At 49.2% G+C, this 19,899-nt stretch overlaps 1 protein-coding gene across 4 annotated transcripts; it reads left to right on the plus strand.

Annotated features, from left to right (window-relative positions):
- Positions 1-2,099: 2,099 nt before the first annotated feature.
- On the plus strand, positions 2,100-18,846 carry LOC120951638 (uncharacterized). 4 transcript variants are annotated; one of them, XM_040370443.2, is made up of 6 exons: positions 2,100-2,285; positions 3,143-3,567; positions 11,306-11,490; positions 14,335-14,551; positions 14,693-15,289; positions 15,906-18,846. In XM_040370443.2, exons 2-6 carry the CDS (start codon positions 3,531-3,533, stop codon positions 18,401-18,403), a joined length of 3,534 nt encoding a protein of 1,177 aa, XP_040226377.2. In that variant the 5' UTR covers positions 2,100-2,285; positions 3,143-3,530; the 3' UTR covers positions 18,404-18,846. The 4 variants fall into 4 exon arrangements, with proteins under 4 accessions (XP_040226377.2, XP_040226378.2, XP_040226379.2 ...); XM_040370444.2 differs by having other exon boundaries at positions 2,101-2,285; positions 3,165-3,567; XM_040370445.2 differs by lacking the exon at positions 2,100-2,285 and adding an exon at positions 2,875-3,071.
- The last annotated feature ends 1,053 nt before the right edge of the window (positions 18,847-19,899 follow it).

Below are 19,899 nucleotides of genomic sequence, written 5' to 3' on the forward strand. Positions count from 1 at the left end.
GGTCGTAGAAGCGCATCGTTAGATTGCCATAAAGACGGTTGCTTATAATCCAACCTCTGTTCCTCCCCTTGCATAACTCCCGCTGAACCCAGTATGCGGACGGAAACGACATTTTAAGGTTATGGCTTTACCGTGCAGCTCGGTCGGTACGAGCGATCTTCTCTTCCTACCCGAAGATGCCACTGCTCGCGGCGAAGTGTATTGAAATGTATCACCCAAACCGGTGGACGGACGGGGGTTGTTGTGTATCCTCCCGCACAGGATGCCGAAAGGGACGGAGAAGGGAAGGACAAAACTGCGGAAAGAAATAAATGTCAAACATGCGCACACACCCCCCAATCGAGTGTACGAGCAGAAGCGGGTGGAGGTTTCGTAGCAAATTTGAAGATGTTGCCGGCACGAAAATGGGCGGGAGGGGATGAACTGGAGTAATGGCACTCGTCTTTCGAACTGTGTCAACTGCAGCCTAGGTTTAAAGGGGTAGTTGGAGAATCATAATGGCAAGGTAGGCTGTGTGGTACGGTCGATAATGAAAGTAAGTGAAAGCATCATTTGACGGTGACGTAATGGGGAAGCCTACTGACATTCGGGGAGTGTAGGAGAGCCTCTCAAACCAAATAACGATGCCCTTTTGGCTAGGATGCCCATGTGTACGTATGTGGCTAGTATTTGAACAGGAATAGACGCTGGAATTGTTGTTTAGTTCATGCTAAAGCTGATGTGTGAGCTTGAAATGGCAATCAGTGTGAAATGTTGAAGAATGTCTGAAGAAAACAGACTGGATCTTAGATGGGTTGTTGTTCAGCGGAACCACTGAAGAAATTAATTCTTCAGTTAAGTATTTTTCATGTATTGATATATATATATATTTAGAAATATATAGATATCCCGATAGATATCCAGCTAATATTCATTACAGTTTTAAGTCTTATCTCATCATAAGCCGTCATATAAACATATAAACAAATGATTTAACCAATACTATAGAACTTTTCAAAATCCTCTGTGATGTATTAGTAATCTAACAATGATGTATAATGATGTCCAGAACCCAGTTGTTGATGAACTACAGAAACACATTACAAAATACTGAACATATCCCTCTAGCTCTCTCAAAAACATCACATATTTGTGGGCTCAACGTTTACAAAATACGGATATTCCAAGAGATAAATTCCAGCACAGCTGATCTTCCGATGCATATGTTTATTTGTCACTTGATCATACGAAATGAGAAAACAATTTTCCGTAAAATATTGTTTTGAAACACCAACAAACAACAACAACCAAAAAGATCCAAAAAGGTCACTTTTTGTTAAATTGTGAAAAAAATATCGAAATCGACTCCAGAATCATCAAAAGGTTTACTTGATGTTTAGAATTCAAGAAGCGCATTAAAACAATCAATTTAATACTTTCCACATCATTGCTCTTTTGTACATCCAGACTCGTATTTCAAATGACCTTAGACAAAATACACAGATCCACCATTAAAAGTCACAAGGCAAATGAACTGTAACGATGCTCCAGTATCCGGAATTTGTCACCAACCGTCGAGACAAGATCATCCCCAATGCAGACACCCCGCGCAGCGTCACCACTAACATTTAGTCTTCTACAAGACCACTCTTCGCCTCCCGAAGCCCTCAAAAGTCACGCTTCACTGTGCCACGTATGCCATCTTTAGGCACGGTTCACTAAGAAAAACTAAATCCATGTTAGAAAATAATAAACCATACATACACACACGTACTCGCAAACAGCCCCGAGCGAGTAAGCCAAACGATCAGAATGTCTCCCGCCGCTAGCGCGGCAATGAAGGGTTGCCGTTTCGATCACCCGAGGCCACGCTTGTTGCAGATCGTAACACAACAAAAAGTACGACCCATTACGCGACCCGAGAAGCGTTGGCACCAGAAACAGGGGAGCAGATGAACCGATCCCCTCCTACTGGTGTAGTACCCAGATCTGGGGTCTGGGAGGGTTGCGATGAAGAAGCTATAGCATAGCGCAGCATCTTCGCCCGCAGTACCCGAGCTGCACGATCACTGGCAAGTTCCCTCTCTCTCTCTCGCACACACACACAGACAGACACTCGCGCCGTCAGAAAAGCCAGCGGGGATCAGGCGCTGAAGATGTCGGTCGGTCTTAGCTCTTCCTTTCATTTTCAGCTCGCATCACTTCGATACTAACCGCAGGAAAGTGCAGTCGAGCTCGGGGGATCGAGCGCTAAACACAGTGCCTCACGGATGCCCACCAGTGTTAGACATCCGGACGCCCGCTCGGTAACGTTTCGCACCCGTTTCTTTTGTGTTGTGCAGAGCCCAGAACCCAGAGTGTACAGTTGCTGTTAGGTTTCGAGGAGTTTCAACTACTCTACTAGTACCACAACGTTCTAGCAGCTGCCAGCGACTTATCAAGTGGAAGAATAAGTGCAGCACCTTAGAAGAATCGCTCCGCCCTCGGGGCTCGGTTTTGTGCAATCAAATTGTGAATTAGGGCCCCGATTATCGGAAGCCCCCCCAGCAGCACTAACGTGCGAACATACTGTTTCTGCAGAAAACAATAAATCACTCGCCCTCCCCAACAATGGCCCCCAACGCCGGTTCTTTCTCCGATTCACGGGGCTCAGTTGAGCCGTTTTCCCAGAACTGCTGGCTGCAACTATTTGCTGCAAGTTTTTCCTCCCCGCGCACTAACGGAACGGTGGAAATAAAACCCCGATTGCAGCAGGTGTCTGCAGCGCATTGTGTTCTGTGTCCGTCCGCCTTCACTGCCTTCCACCATCATAAACCGTCAACACATCGACGTGGAACGTCCCACGCCACGAGAACTCGCTTCGCACCCCGGGAAATGCATTCCACAGCCACCGGGCGATGGAATGCACTTCACGTGGGCGCGAATGTGAGAAGGCTCTAAGGTGTCCCCTCCCGCACGTACAGAGGACAGAACCGCAGTTGACAGCCAGTGACGGTGGACGGTTCAGTGTTCCGAACTTCAGGGCTCCGTGGTCCGTGCCTCGCTGTCAGTTATGATTTACGGTGCCAGTGAAACGGTTCTCAGAACTTCCGGTTGAGTGAAACCTTACGTGTACTACTCGTTGTGTGTACCTTCCGAATTGTAGTTCACTTATTTGTCGTAGTTTTTCCAATGTTTTTTCCTAGGTTTCTGTTTAAAGAGATGACCATCTCGATCGTGCGCTTAATGGTGACGACGTTTTAAGTGTTTATTATTTTTTGTGTCTGCAAAAAAAAACAAAAAACCAATTAAATAGCAAACGATAGTGATAGTGAATAGAACGTACGTTTTAGTGGGATAGTGATTGAAGGGTTCTGTGGATTCGGGATAGAAAAGTGCCACCAATTTTGCACGGTGAGGAGTGGAAGTGTACTAAAGCTCAAGCTTGCTGTTGGCAAACGGTGCCCCGGTGAGAGGATTGTCTTGGTTCCAGAACTGCTGGAGAATATCGCCCAGGAGCTGTATTTGTGGCATTCGTCCGAACACTGAGCAGCAGGCATTGCGCTCGAGACATGATGGCGCTGATGCAGCAGCTTACACTTTGCACGGGTAAGTCATTTCCTTCATTTAAAGCACGATAATATAAGGTCTATGTCATAGACATCAAACTGCAAAGCCATAGCTCCAAATTATGATTCACAAGCAGCACACTGTATTCCGAGATTGATCTCAACGCTTCAAAGCTTCCAATTATTGTGCAGCGAAGCATTGCAACACTGAAACCAATTAGCGAAGCCTTGGCAAAACTGTTCTAGCCCACGCAGAATATTAACAACAACAAATAAAGTCACTCGGTAGTCACTTGCAACATGCAACATTATGCTGAGGTATTTTGAATCGATCTTCAACTTCACTCGATCGCTGCTATATACCAACGATCCACGATCACGACACATTTCGACACCATTTTTTCCGCACCGTACAACCATTAGTCGTGCGGGCAAATTGCAACTCCCTGGATATGCAAATGCTTCCCATCCCAATCTTGAAGACCTGCTCGTGGGTGTTGAAGAATCGCGATCAACACCCGAACGGCACAGCCTGGTCGGGAGTGTGATAGGTGTGGGCTTGCTTTTTGATGAGCGTTGTATGGGTGTTTTATTGGTGCGCTTTATTTCCAAAAGGTGGCACAATCTTGAATTTAAGGCAGAGATGAGTGTCCTTTTCCTGTTGATTTAATTGACAAAGTTGATGCGAATGTGCATTTAGATAGCGTGCTGATAACATAGAGTAGTTGTTAACATTTATTAGCGACTATCTAGCAAAACTGACCCTAAAAACGACGTTTTACCGTGATCCTCCTGATATAAGGCCGGATCTTCCCCAACATTATCTTGTTTGTTGAGAGTGAAGCACCACACACGCCCATGTAATTATGCCGCACAGGAAGATGCAATCTCCGCTGACCTTTCGCGTGGCCCTGCTCATCCTAATCAGCTCAAGACGCATCAAAACTGTCACTGTCACAGGAAATTTACATCCGGCCTTGGTTTACGATTCGCCGCCCCGCTCTCAATGTCGCAATTAAAGGTTTCGTCTTTAACGATCTGGATCGCGTCTTCTCGCCCCTGCACCGAAAAAAAAGGCAGTACCTTGGCATCCACCTTTCTTGGAGTGCTAGGCCGGGATGGATCAAACACACCCGCTCGACCTACAACCTTGAACGTTCGACCCCGCAATTTCCTTTGCCGGATTTGCCTATTACGCTCAGGAAGATCGCACGATCGGCACCACCGCCTGTAATAATACCATCATCGCCGACCGTTCCCCACCCGTGTCTGCTCGAAGTCGATTTTTAATCAGCATTTTGACACCTTTGCCGACCTTTTAAAAAAGCGCGCACGCGCTCGAGGGCATGCGCAATCGAGCAAAGCTATTCGTGCGCCACCAAGAAAAGGCCACTCTGCTCGCATTCGGTAGCACGAACAAAAAATAAACCAAACTGCTCATCGAGAACCGTACTCATCCTTTCTGCGGTCGTTTGTATCGGTAAAATAGCAATCAACCCGGACACGAGCGCACATTCGAACCGAGGGAGGGAAAGAGGGCATTGATCGGCGTTGGTGGCGTTACAACCGATCGTGAGAAAAATTCTTGTCCCATTCCCAAACCCCCAATTCCATTAGGCTTGGGCAATGCGGCCGCACAGCGCATCCCGCGGTGATCGCGTGAAGAAATGAACTTTACGGCAAACCGCAATCCCTTTCGGTGCCGCTGCTAACCTTGAGGGTACATCTTCAAACAAATATCAACCCGCGGCTGGTTCTCCACTCCGGAGCCGGAGCGTGCCACGATTTGAAATGCGAGCAAATTAATGGACGAAGCTGCAGCGGGTCGGATCGGTTGCAAGAATTATTTCATCCAGCGGTGCCTCTGGTTTTTGGGGTGGCTTGTTGAAAACCGCGCGACCCACCGGGTCTGTGATGCTAGTTTTATGTGCTCAAGCAGGGGGCGGCAGGTCTGTATGTATGTATTCCTCTAACTTTAACTCGTCCGCTTGATGGGGAAACTCTCAAACGTACACCCGCGCCACCGGAGCGCGTGTGGGGAAATGAAGCAACGAACGTTACTGCATAGGTAGCGCCGTGTTTCCCAACTTCCGTGCAATAGGCAGGAATTTGTAGGAGAAGCTCATTTGAAATGACTCATGCAGCCACGCAACGAGACCTTTACTGTACGGATTCATTAAGCGCCTCTTGCTCTGTACTCTAGACAACTTTACTTGGAGAAAAATAGCTTTTTACGTTCAACACAAGAGCATTTGAAAGGCTCGAAAGCGAAGCATTCGATCCATTTTGTTGGTTGTAGCCTTCTGTACGTATTCACTGTAATTGTACACAACCACATAATTATTTATTTCAATCTTTAAATTGCGCGTTTTGCTTAATAAAAACAAAACAAATCAAACAATCATTGCAAGCGCAATTATGCAACCTCAAAGCCCCTTCACAAAACAACTCATTTCCTTGGTACCATGGGTTTCCCCGCTGCTTGTCGCTGCCAAGTGCCACATCAAGCATATTAATTTAATTTAATAATATTTTCAAAACCCAACCCCACAGCCGCCCCCTCCGAAAACGCATCGCATAACCTTTGGCACTTTCGCCTGCACTGTGATTAATCGACAATTTGTTGAATTACAATAATTTGCTTTACCATGCTTTAATCACAACTCCGGCTGCATTGTTTTCCAATCCTTTTGCCCGCACGCCCGCTCGCCCGCTCGCATTGCTTTACCCAATTTCCCAAGCGAAAAGAAGCATGCTGATGATGCCTGTTTTTTTACGAGCATAAATTACAGCCGCATCATTATGAGTAGCGATTTGCACTGCATAGGCATAGGCTCGCTTGGCAGCTTTCGTTACCGCTGCTTTCCATACAATGGTCGAAGGGGTGGTGAAGCAAAAAAACCCTCGGCTAAAATCCTACTTCCGATCCCAATCGGTTACAAACGGCATTACATAATTGACCTCGTTAGCAAACAACTAGACACACACGCGCGCGCGCGAAGTGTTCTTTGGCTGCGGGTCGGATCTTTCCGATGCAGCTGGGGCGTTAATTTATTACCACCAACACAGCTGGTCGATCCAGCACCATGCAAGGCAAGCTAGCTACACATTCTCAGCTGCGAGCTGGCAATCTGGGATTGGATTCCAGCGCTAATCGCGGCACAATCTTCATCCGCCGCCAAACGGCAACCCAAAGGGCGGAACACTTGTGCGCTGATAATGAACTCTCGCACCCTGCAAGATGGGGGGATTGGAATGAAGCAACAACAAAAAAGACACATAAATTAAAACATAATGATCATAACCCTAAACCGCTGGCGCTGATTGATTACGGAATGGGGTGGGATTTTCGTGTGCAACGTTCGCTTCCGCCGCTTCGTTTGCAAGATAAGAGGAAAGTGAATGGGTGTGAACATGGCATTCCATCCCGATCGTTGGTGAACCATCCCCAACCTTCGCTTCGAACCCTTAATTGAAGGACTGGAGAGGAAAGATTTCAGGTGGTGATACAAATCGAAAGATTTTTCCACGTGTTAATCGGCAGAAGACGAACCTTCACGTTTTGTGGGGAGCTAACGCATCATTACACAACGTGATCGCTGGTACGGTTGATGTTGTGTTTCCTTTTTGTTTGTGTATTGTGGTACGTGCACTTAGAATTGACCAAAGGTCAATCAGGTCGATTGGATAAGCTGATCTTGACGATCAAAAGGATGAAGCGTGCCTTACGATCACACATCACCTTTGACCGCCGTAGTCGTAATATGCTTCATCCAGCACAACTCCTCTCCACAACATCTCTTGGCGCTCTCAGGCCCGCACTCTGCCACACTTCGCCATGAATGCATCAACCTCAAACCCCCGTGGGCTGATCGTGCTCGTGAGCTGCAATTGTTTTCTTGCTGGGTTTTGCGCTCGGAAGCATCCCCCCGCGAGCTCGATTGCAGCCGCGATCGCGTGATTATGCAACACCGGCCGGCCGCAAACGACTCCCACGGTTCTCATCACCCCGTGCGCAACCGCATTTGGGCGCTCATGCCGAAGATCAGCTCACCTTTTCGCTAATTACCGCTACCGATCTAACCAGCGCCACACCGGCAGTGGTCGGCCACCGCGCGCATAAACGGCCCAGTTGACCTTGTGACCATGATCGCGATGCGTAACTGCGTAACGGCGCGCTACCGAAAATTCCTTAGCCCCGTTCCAAAAAATCGCCGTACACCCGCTCTGTTCAAACACTCTCCACTCCACGATGGGTGCTGTAATTTATTTTACCGCCAGTTGCTTACAGCCTTACAACACACCGCCTAGTGTTGTGGATCTGCGGATCTCGGTACTGATGCTGCAAGAAAGCATCAGCAGGGTGTGCAACGGCTCGGCTTGCATTGCGCCGAGCGGTCGCGACGTCCATGTGGCGAATGCAGCAACGATTCCATTCATCATCACGCCAGCCCGTCCACGTATCTGGTCCGGTCCAACCCCCCCGCCCGGTCGGTCCAGTTCGGTGGCCTCCGGTGACCTCCACCGTGCGCCAATGTATGCATTGTTTGGGGCTTTTTTTTTGTTTTTCTTCTGCTGGACACGTGCTGGACGTACGCGCATGCAAAACGCTCCTACACGAACCGACGAAACCAGCTCAACCAGCTGCCGACTTTTTTTCGGATGGTGTAATTGGGGAGGAAAACCACGTTACCGTGGCTTTCGCCACTGGATTGCAGTTTCTTGGCATCGGCCCTCTTCGCTCCCTCGTTGGTTTGCATTTTTCGCCGCCTGCGACCACGGCTGTAGGGAGGCCACCCTCCGCACGGATGCCTCAGCTGGAATGGAAGCAATCATTCAATTTACCGTGCGGACCCTAACTGCCAATGGTGCGCAATGCTGGATTGTTGGAGCAAAAATAATGAGCCCCGTGAGTTCAATCCGCGAATGCAGGTAAAAAGATCGCACCGAGCGACTGTTGGTGGTGTTCATCAATCATACCAGCGCAACGGACCGATCGCTGCATCGCTTTCGGAGCATTCACCGTCTTACTGCGAAAGTGCAGTGGGGCTGGAATTTTTCGGCGCCGTTTAATGTAAACGAGCGATCCTGCATCGCTTGCATTGCGTTGCGGTTTGGTACCGGCGGGCATGTTTGGGAGGTTCTTCATGCCGTTTGAAAAAAAAACACAAACGAACGAAATGGATGATTTATATTCGCTGTAAACTACTCCGCAGCATGGATCAGATATGGCTGATAAATAATATCTATTTAGCGGTTGTGTAATACTTTGACTTAGGAGTCATTTATAATACCGGGTGCACTTTATTCCAGGCGTGTTTGGAATGGAATATTAAAATTCCGGGATTATAACATGGAACTGGTATACTGTTATACACGAAGATTATACACCGATCGCTACTACAAAAGAGTTCTTATGGCCTCAGTTTAAATTTTAGTTCAATACTGGTGGTTGTGTGAGGAAGTATTTTTAATAACCGATTATGCCTTACTAAATACTGTTATTTTCAAATAATGTGCATTCTTGTTAATTTTTAAGCATTTTGCTTTTTTCTTGTTGTCTTTTGTTCTAATTTGAAATCTTCTAATTGGATTATTATGCTCCTATTTATTCATCTTTTTCGTTAAACTAATACTATTATTACAGTTTGTCTTACAGTTTGATATCGGTTTAATGGATTTTCATTTTATTTAAAAATTAGGTTTCAATTTTTCACCTTTTACATATTCTAAACGCTGCAAATGTTATTCAACTTATAATTATATTTTATACATATTTACTAAAACATTTCCCGGTGCCTCCTACCTACGTTTTATAATCCTTCTAATGGCCCATCATTGATCATACAGTGCATACTGTATGCATAAAGCTATTTTCATAACGAATCAAATTTGTTACATTTTTAAATACCCTCATTCTGTCGCCGTACCGTCCGAACACAATTCACTTCCATTTTGAGTAGCGTGCCTAACAACCTATGTGCGCACCATTTTTGGCATTCCATCGCTGCGGTGACCTTCGGAACGAAATGTCGAAGCATCACAGCATCGAAATCAACCTGCTGCTGCTGTGCAATGTCGAAATAAGATCATCACCATCATCTACCAAACCAGCCAAAGTGCGGTGGTAATTGTGCGCGTGAGGAGCATTCGGTTTTTTTGTTGCAGCGCCTTACAGCGATGTGATGTCCGTCCATTTGTAGAATCGGGAGGATGGTGTTGTTGAGCTTAGCCAGGGAAAGGCATACAAAACGGTAGCGCTAACGGTAGCAGCGGGCAAAGCACTGCGGGCACGTCTACATAAAACAAAACTGCTCACCCTCGCCAAAGCTTCGCCGCGATCCTCCGTAATTGGGTAATGAGCATGAGGTTAAATGTCCGACTGCGGGGGTATCCCTCTGACTGTGGGAGGCAGAGGCACGACCGTTGACAGCTGGGGCTAGCCGTGGCACTGGAGCGTGTAGTACTGAAAGGGACGCTTTCCGTCCGTCTTCGCGTAGCTGATGGACACAATGGACAGCTTAATGAGGGGACCGTTTGGTCCCCAAAACCCGCAAAGCGGGAGCGGATGATTCTCGCACTCAATCTCGATAAAGCTACGCACACAGATTGTGCAACACGTTGGTTGGTGTACGGTTTTTTGCTGCTGCACCCAATGTCAACCGGGTGACGGACAGTAAGGTTCGTGGTCTTATGGCGCACCGGAGTCACTGTGGCGGTGTTACAGCCGTCCAAGCGAATCGATCAGGAAGCAAGATCGGAGGACATCGCTCACTGTTTTCTATTGTAACCGTTGTAACACACAGCCATACAAGCAAACCCCCCAACAGAGGATTTGCTACCAGACCTCACCACCCAATAGGTCAAACAGCGCGCATAAAAAAGGTCAACTTTCACGGAAACGTCGTTGAAACAAACGAAACCAAATTGTAACTAAACGACTAACCGCGAGCAGGGTAGCAGCAAGCTTGGGACCCAAGCATCGCAGTGGTAGGTCTGGCAATCATTACACCTAAATCGTGATAACCGGAAGGGATGCTGCAGCATTTAAGAAGCTACGCTGCCGCAACCGGTCACGCGCACTGCGCTTCGTTCGCTTCGTTTTTTGTTTTGTTTTTGTTTCGTTTCTTTCTAAACCAAATAGAGGCCAATAATAGCGACTCAGAAGACGACCGCTGAAGATGTTTCTGTTGCATGCAGTGCTGGAAACCCCTTCTCGGATCGAACAACAATGGTGGAGCGACAGCTTGGAGAGCACCATTGTAATACCAAACCGAAGATCATCATCATGAGGATCGCTCGGTTGCGATTTGCATAAAACATGGGGCACAGACAAAAAAACACACACACAGAACAAGGGGACAGCCCCTCCGTTTCGGTTGTACCGATACACCTTCCAAATATTCGCTATCGAATCGGCATTAGGTCGACATTAGGGCGCTGGTGACATTAGCCGCCAACCATAACCAAAGGGGAGAGGGTCTCGCGTTGTGTCACAGGAAATGTCTAAGAGCAGTCGTTTGGGTGGCAGTAAAGGCCGTTGCACACACACACACAAATCTTTGCTCTTTGCTACATTCTCGTGAAGCATTTGCCGACCTTTCGGTTCGGTGCAGAACATCTTCTAAATGTTAAGCTGGTAGGTCGCGCAGAATGCTTGGAGCTATTCTATGCCTTGGGAGGACTGCAGTGTCTCCTACCTTTTCGAACGATACCCGCTTTGTCGCATGATCGTAAATTATTTCTAATAATCTTCTTCTTCGCCCTCCACTTCCCAGCCCTTCTGATGGTCGCCGCAATCGTAAGCAACAATGGACAGTTCCTGCCCGGACCGCGCTACAGCCTGGACAACATGCCCAAGACGGGCTTCACCTGCCGGGACAAGATCCTCGGCGGGTACTACGCGGACTCGGAAACGCAATGCCAGATGTTTCACGTGTGCGTGAAGGTGGCCGGTGTCGGTGTAAGTATGAAGTTTACGGGGGGGACATGTTCTCCACCAAAAAAAAAACAGTCACAAATTCTCACAACCTCAGCGACCCCACTCGTTGACCCCACTATGCCGAAAAAGGGGGTCGCTCGCTCCTAATCGTGTAGGAGCAACGCAACCGAACGGAGAAACAAAACAGCAACAAAACCACGGCTAAAATAAACGCTTCACATAATCGATGACGTTGGGTTGAGCTTGGATGGTGCCGCACGGTGGGACGGCCGCACCATCGTCAGCAGATCGTCTCCGCTCCGTCAGCCGAACGGCCGTTCCCAAGAGACTCTCGTGACCTTTAGCGTGAAGCGTTTGCGGCCTGTAGAAGCTATGCATGCGGCTGGAGAGCGGGTGGAGGGACGAGAGTGCCACGAGCATGGCATCATCAAGGGGGTGGGTTTGCTCCATCAAAGGGTGGGTTGACGCTCGTTGACTTCTCGAACCTCCAGTTGGGGCTCGTGCCTTTCGAGCCTCTCGCGGATTGTCGCCCCTTTGCCACACGATTTTCTATTGTCGCTTGCCGGTTGCGTTTTTTTTCAGCATCTCATTGCTTATGGCCACCTGTGGCCACTATGTGTGTGTGTGTGAATCAGCGGGACGTCCTTGCACCAGCGTGATCTATCCACTCACAAACGGACACACATTTTGCACGATCAGGTGTCAAGTCACCATGCCAACACAAAAAAATAGCGGAACTCATGTAACACCAGGCGGAGTCCTTTCCAAACACCCAAGGACGTCCACACCTCCGGTAGGGGTGTGTTTGGCATGATCTAAAGAGTGGCACGCTGTTTGTATACGCTCCTGTAAGCTGCACGATGCATTCCATAAGTCGGGCTCTGGTAAATGCCAACGATGGAATAGATAATGAGACAAACACACACACTCCGAGAAGAGACCTCCAGTAGGAGTTATCTTTAGTTTTGCATCAAATCGAACCCGCAGCAGTGGAGGGGTGAAGTGATACACCATAAACACTTTGTTTTAAATTTGGCTTCGTAATAGTTTACGATCAAGCTGGCAGCATCTTTCTTGCCGGCTTCAAGGCTTTACCACGTTCAACCCGAAAAGGACGTTTCGTAACGTGTGAGGTCGTGTACGTCACACCGAAATGGCAAACATGTTCAAAATCAAGTCAAATTCAAGTCGATCGATGCGGACCCACATTTCACACCTTCCCGGCTATGGCTCGAAAAACGGAGATCCGGGCTTTTACGATCTCCTCGAGAGCATGTTGTGGATCAAACGAAACCCAAAAAAATGAAAACCTCCAACAATGGCGCCACGATACAATCCCAGCTATTTGGTAAGCAAACAGAAGAAGAAGAAGAAAGAAAAGAAAAACAAACCTCCAACCGGAAAACCGAAATCAGGTCACATTTAAAGTTCACACCGTTACTGCCCGATGAGCGGTCGAGATAATTGCTCACAAATTTGTTATTGTGGAGCAGATGGGCGTTCAGAGGCGTCCAAGTACAGCAGCTACCGGTAAGCATCTTGGAAGTTGAATTTCAAATTGCAAATCGTTGTTGAAATGTTACTTTCAATTAGCGAAGCATCCTCCTTTCACTTTCGGTTTGGGCCGCAGAAACAATTTACCAATCTGCACATCAGTTTTTTTATTATCAATCAAACACGAAACTGTTTACATTTTATTGCTGTTGCATCGTTTTCGCGCAGTCTCGGGCGAATCATCCATTTTTTGGAGCCTTTTTCTTAATGGCAATGAAAACGAAACCATCGTTTCAGCAACGATCGTTATATAATTTGCCCTCAGTGCCCGATGAATAATAAACGATTATTTAGACGGATTGTGGTGCCCACAAAAACCCACAAATTCAACTCCACCCTTTCAAACTCCCTTCACCGTGCTGTGGCGGTGATGTAGTTAATCAAATCGCCGATTGCTTCACTGGGGGACGGAGCATTAAAAAAACCCATGAGAAACAAACTCCCGCCAACTCACAATTAATCATCATATTCACACCGAACGTGCGCACACACCACCTTTTGGGGCGCCGGTGGCCACAAGAGCTGTTTGGTACGCTGCCAGCAATACAGCCTACTGCTGCCCGTCCTATCTGCCGCCCAATCTTATCTGCCGTCGAATGAATGCTTGCTACCGCGCTTGCTAAACATTTGCTACGAGCGGCGGCGGCGGCGGCGCCACACTGTCTGAGAAACAGAGCCACGAGCGGCGACGAGAATCAAACCTGACGTGCCGACGTGCGCTCGCGTGTGTACAACCTTGCCAGTCGGTAATTACACCGAGCAGCGAGCCCTAAGATGATGTATTTTGTCCGCTGGTGCCTACCTCAGCCTCCACAAGCAGCGGGTTAAGCTCCAGCGTCAGTGGAGATCAGTGGAGACAGAGAAAACAAGACCACGAATGGTAGTGCGTGCGAATTCGTACGCCATGAGTGAGATACGCACCAAGGTGGCCTTCTTGTGCCGTATTGCGCCACCTCTCTAGCGATTGCTTACTTCACACCTCACCCAATAATACCTGCCCCCGACTCCGAGTGGTGAGGTGTTGTTTGTTGGTTTTCTATTGTTTTACATTCTTGCGTTCTTGCGAAGCTACTCGCACCTAGGTGCTCTAGCCCACTCTCCAGATACGACTCCACCACTCGATCAAAACTTCTCACAAATTAATTTGACCGTTTTTTTTCTTTCTTTCTCTCCACGTATTCACTGATCTTGCAAAGGAAAATTCCTCTACCACGATGACTTTGTTCGATGACAATTTAATTGTTTTCAAACTTTTCTTTTTTTCTTCTCAACCCCTCATACACACATACACACACACACACACACGCACAGGTGCAAGATTTCCGCTTCCTCTGTCCCAATGGTACGGCTTTCGATCAGGAAGCTCAGATCTGTGCCGATTGGGGCGATGTCGACTGTGAGGCGGCCACACTGTACTACGGTAGTGACAACTTCGACCTCTACCGGTTGGGTTCCGGTTTCGAGAGCAAGCGGGCACCGTTCGCCGAGGAAGAGGAGGCCACCTTCCATCTGCAGCGTGCCGAAACGAGTAAGTGTCTTTTAGTTGATGTTATTTTTTTTTCTATTTTGAGCCAATGAGGTAATGCGTTGCGTGCTACAGTTAAACATTTGCAACTGCTACACTGCATTCGATTCGATCCACCAAACTGACGATCTCCATACTCTACAGGCGATGCTCGAAGAAGCAAGCAGTACATTGTTAACCAGAGCTCCAAGCCACAGCAACCACCGAGCCCAAATCAGATCCCAAGCGTACAGAAACCGTCCTATCCGCAGCAGCCCCAGCAATACTTCCGTCAACCGGTGACGCCACCGACCACAACGACCACCTCCACCACGGCGAGCACCACCACGACGACGACGACCACAACGACCACCCCGTTCACCCCGGTGGAGAACATCTTCTACAAAACGAGCCAAGCACCGACGAAGCTGCATCAAAAGCACACGGAACACAAGCAGCACCAGCTGCTGCTGAATCAGCAGCAGCTCCTGCAGGCCCAGCACTTCCGTCAGCTGACGGCGGCAGCAGCTACGGCCACACCTGCCGATCGTCGCCCAGCGGGTGACGAGCTGCGCACCACAACGCCATCCTTCACCAACAATTTTGCACGATCCCAGCAGCCGCAACAGCAGCCCCAACCACAGCAGCGGCAACCACAAACGCAGCAGCATCAGCAGCAGCCGCAACAGCAGCGTTCGCCACAGCAGCAGCAGCAGCAGCAGCAGCCACAGTCCCGTCCGGCGCAGCACAACGACTTCAACAGTAAATACGTAGCCTAATGTGTTTAGTTAAGGTCTTCATCATCATCGCCATCATCATCAACCTCAACCAAGATCTCCATCGCTACCCATTTTGCCGGACGGACATCTGACACCCGGAAGTTTTCCTTCCCGGGGCTCGACCATCAGCTGTTACACTTGACTCACGAACTACTATTTCTAGACTGGCAAACTGGACTGATTGATAATTACGCGCTTCATTTCACTCACTGGCGCAGGCTGTGAAGGCTTTCTGTTACGCTGACAGCATACACCGGACTCGCTACGCTTCCTCCACTCTCAGCATGCCACTTTAGCATCTGGGAAGGCTCACACAGGCCCAAATGGGCCTGGGTTGGGAGTGGCACCATTCGCTTTTTCCTTCATCATTCACCACCAGATCGAACTAAGATAATTGAATGATTACTGATGGGTTTTCACACTTATTAAATGGAACCATTTATTCTTCTTTTTTTTCATTTCTTCTCGCTTTCTTAATTTTGCTTCCGTTTTTGTGTTGTTTTTCTTTTGCTTTCTTTTCCATCTTTCCAATTATTAACTCGCATTTTTATGTGTCCTGCTGCAACCTGTTCTGCACGTCACCCAATTCGCCAACCCAGATGATGAGATCTTCCGCGGATCGCACAGCTCACACTTCTACAACAACCGCAACAATGGTAAGGAAGACTACGAGGAGGAGCTGTACCGGAAGTCGACAACGACGCCCCGATCGACGGCGGCGGCGACCGGAGCGAACCGTGCCTCATCGACTCAGGCAACGTCACGGGGCCGCAATCGTGGTCGGGGAAGTGTTCGGGCCCATCATCTGAATGCGCTGCGCAATGAGCTGAAGCCGAGCACCAGTACTACACCGGCTAGTGTGACGAAGCAACCCCAACAGCAGCAGCAGCAGCAGCAGAGACAACCAAACCAGCAGCAGTTCAATCACCAGCAACAGTTACAACAGCAAAGACAGCAACTGCAGCAGCAGCAGCAGCAGCAACCACCACCACCTCGACAACCATTCCAGTCACTGCAGCAGTTTCCACAACAGCAACGACAGCAGCTTCAGCCGCAACAGCAGCAGCAACCGCAACAGCAACGACAGCAGCTTCAGCCGCAACAGCAGCAGCAACCGCAACAGCAACGACAGCAATTGCAGCAACCGCAACAGCAGCCCGCACGCCAACAAAACACCAAGCTACAAACGACGACACCCGATGACTTTGTGGACATTCCGAAGATCCCGAACTTCCGGCAGCAGCCAACGACGGTACTGAAACCCCAGCAGTCTTCCGCCCAGGCACCATCCTTCGGACAGGCCATCGTCTCCACACCGGCTCCCTTCGCTAAGCAACCGTCCCAGCCACAAAGCCGAGGAAACACTCTGTTCTTCAACACACAGCAACAGCAGCAACAGCTTCAACAGGTCACAAGTTCCACGACCCAACCGGCTCCACAGCAGCGTTTCGGAGGCAATCCGCCCGCCACGAACAACTTCAAGATTACCGTCTCCTCGCCCCAGAACGATCGTCAGCCGAGCTTCAGCCAGCCGCAGCAACAGTTTAACTTCAACGCGCAGCCACGCCAGCAGGCCCCGATCGCGAGCACAACGTCCGCTTCGGCCCCGGTTAACAATCCGTTCCAGTTCTTCGCTGCCCTGACGACCACGACCACCGTCCGGCCGCGCAGTACCTTCGAGAATCGGGCAACGGAACGCTCGTTCGATGAGGGTGCCGTGACAACGCCGCAGGAATCGCAACGTATCCGTCCACAGTCGCGCACGTTCAACGTCGATCCGAACCGGCTCAATCAGTTCAACTACAACGAGTATCAGGGTAGTCGCACCAGTACTACCACAACGACTACCTCCACTACAACGACCACGACGCCAGTACCCCCAACAACATTCGCTCCTTCGCAGGCGAACTTCCGACAGCGGGCACCACAGCAGAGCTCCTTCCTGAATCCCTTCTTCAGCAACCCGTCCACGGTGGCACCCGCCATCACGACCATCCCGCCGGCGATCGTGCAGAAGGCCGTCCCGAAGGATCGCTACCAGTCGATTCAGCGCTCCGGCAACGAAGGCCACACGCCCTCGACGGTGAAGAAGTTCTCCACGCTCGTCCCGAAGGATCAGTACAATCCGACCACCTTCAAACCGAACGCGATCAGCAAGAAGGCGCTGCTCCAGTTCGTCAACCAGAAGAGTGTGATCGGGCTCGAGAAGTCCCCGTTCACGGATCGGGTCAGCATTACCACCAGCACGACCAGCACCGGCACCACCACAACGGAGAAGGCGCCGGCTCCGGTGACGACTCGCTATCCGGGCTACATACCCACCATTCCCCCAGTAACTTCTACCTCCACCACTACCACCACCCGTGCTCCCTTCACTACCACCACGACTGTTTCCAACGCACCACCGGCACCGAATCGCTTCTTCCAGCCACCCGTGGCCAAGGTGTCGAACCCGCTCACCCAATCCCCGATCGTCGTTACCTCGGCGAAACCGGAACCAACACAGGCCGAAATCGACGAGGACGATGGGCAGTACCATCCCGAACTGTACGAGAAAGACTTCTACCGGAACCGCGTCAAGGCGAAGGCACAAGCGGCGGCCGCCCTTGCCCAGGCCCGCAACACCAACGGACTGGCATCGCTCTCCACGAGCGACGAGGAGGAAATCTTCCGCACCGCACACTCGCAAAACATTGCCGCGAGCGGTAACGACCTGATACTGGAGCGGGCCCGCCAGGCAGCCGCCCGGATCAACGAGTTCTTCTCGTCCTCCTCGGTCAAGCCAACGACAACGGCACGGAAGGAGCAGAAGGATGGTCAGCTGGAAACGGTCACGCCGAAGGTATCGTCCAAGCAGCACCACCACTCCAAGGACTCCTTGGGCCGGACAAAGTCGTCCCACGGGGCGAAGGGTAGCGGCAGCACCAGCAATGCCACTCCCCGACCCTTCTCCAAGGCGCCCACGATCCCACCGAACGCCACGATTACGAAACGGCCGCCGGAAGATGATAGCTACGATTACGCGTACTACGACACCGGCAGTCCCGATGTGCCCGAGTACGACATCATCGAGGACTTTGGTCGGAAGCGGGTGTAAAACCAGAATGAGCCGGTAGTCTTAAACGGAAGAATGCTTGCGCGAAGTGTACATGTGTGAGGAAGTGCACTGGATGCGTTGCGTCCTCTGCGCGACGTGATCCTGCTGCATGGAGTGTCTGAGGAATTAGTTGTATGCGGGAGAAGTAGCCGCGTGTGAGCGTGAGTGAATGGGATGAATGAATGAGTTAGTTTTTTGGGTTTGTATTGTTTTGCTTGTAAGTACCGCGGCGATGGTTACCAGACGCATCAGTCTGGCGCTTCTTCTGACCCGCGTCCCATACGTCGAAGTCAACGCAGAAGTTGCGGGGAAGCGCAACAACGTCGGGATGATGTCGCTGCGAATATAAAACGCTACACATAATAATGATAATATACTGCCATTAGCGTTAACAATCATACACACACACACACATTCAAACACACAAACATACATACACAATCACACACGTACACACATACAGATGGAGCGTAGAACGGATGCAGGAGCTTAAAGGATAGATGTCTTTCCGGGGTCCCCCAGTCCCCAAAATCCCAGCAGGAAGCCAGTATTTGTAGTACACTCAGAAATGCGCACTGTATCCATCTTTTCCGGCACGTGGCCTGATCACATAACAATCTTTTGTGTTATCCTTCTTTTACTGTCTGTTTCTCTCTGCTCTTTCTATTCCTTTTTTGGAAAATCATGTCAAATGATATTATTTACACAATTACTTCATATCAGTTTAAATTCACTTTAAAGGTTAGAATACGTCGCTTAGATCCTATGTTCTTTCCTTTTCTCAACCGTGCACTTGCTGAGCCTGAGCAACTTCCCATTCTGCACGCGAACCACACATAGTGTTAGGAAAAAATCGTTCCACAAATCTTTTCTTTCGCAATTGATCATAATGCAAAAAGGTGCTAAAGACGGTTTTTCAGCCAAAAGTGCCCCGACTATTGTGGTAACGAGACAGCTAAGGAGGAAAAGATTTTTTGTAAATAAATGTCTTTAATCAAACTGAACCGAGCGCGTGGGTTTTTCTAAGCGGGAGAAGAGATTCCATCCGAAAGGGGAACCATTGAAATATAGATACGAGCTGTTTACATTCTTCCTTCTTGCTTGACTTGTTGCTGTTGAGAAATGCACGATGACCTATGTTGGTAGATTATTTTCTCTTGTTTTATATATATCCTTTTGTTGGCAGTCACGTGCACGAAGATGAACGTGCCAAATGAACGGGGGAAGAGAATCTAACGGACGGTCTGCAAGTGACACGTGTAACATTTCGTTTGCCATTTTCGAGTTGCATTACAAAATATTGTCCAATATAACACATTTCTTTACAATGTATTTGATTATTGTTTTAATTCCAAATGATAAATTTTAGCAAAAATGTTACAACTTACCTAAACTTGCCTTTTGAAACTAAATGAACCCCTACCTACCTTATTCGCCATCAACCATTGCTCCTCTGCTTGGCGCACATCACGCAGCTCTGTCTGCGGGTGACAGGT

This window comes from Anopheles coluzzii, chromosome 2 (genome assembly GCF_943734685.1).
Source record: "Anopheles coluzzii chromosome 2, AcolN3, whole genome shotgun sequence".
Taxonomy (NCBI): domain Eukaryota; kingdom Metazoa; phylum Arthropoda; class Insecta; order Diptera; family Culicidae; genus Anopheles; species Anopheles coluzzii.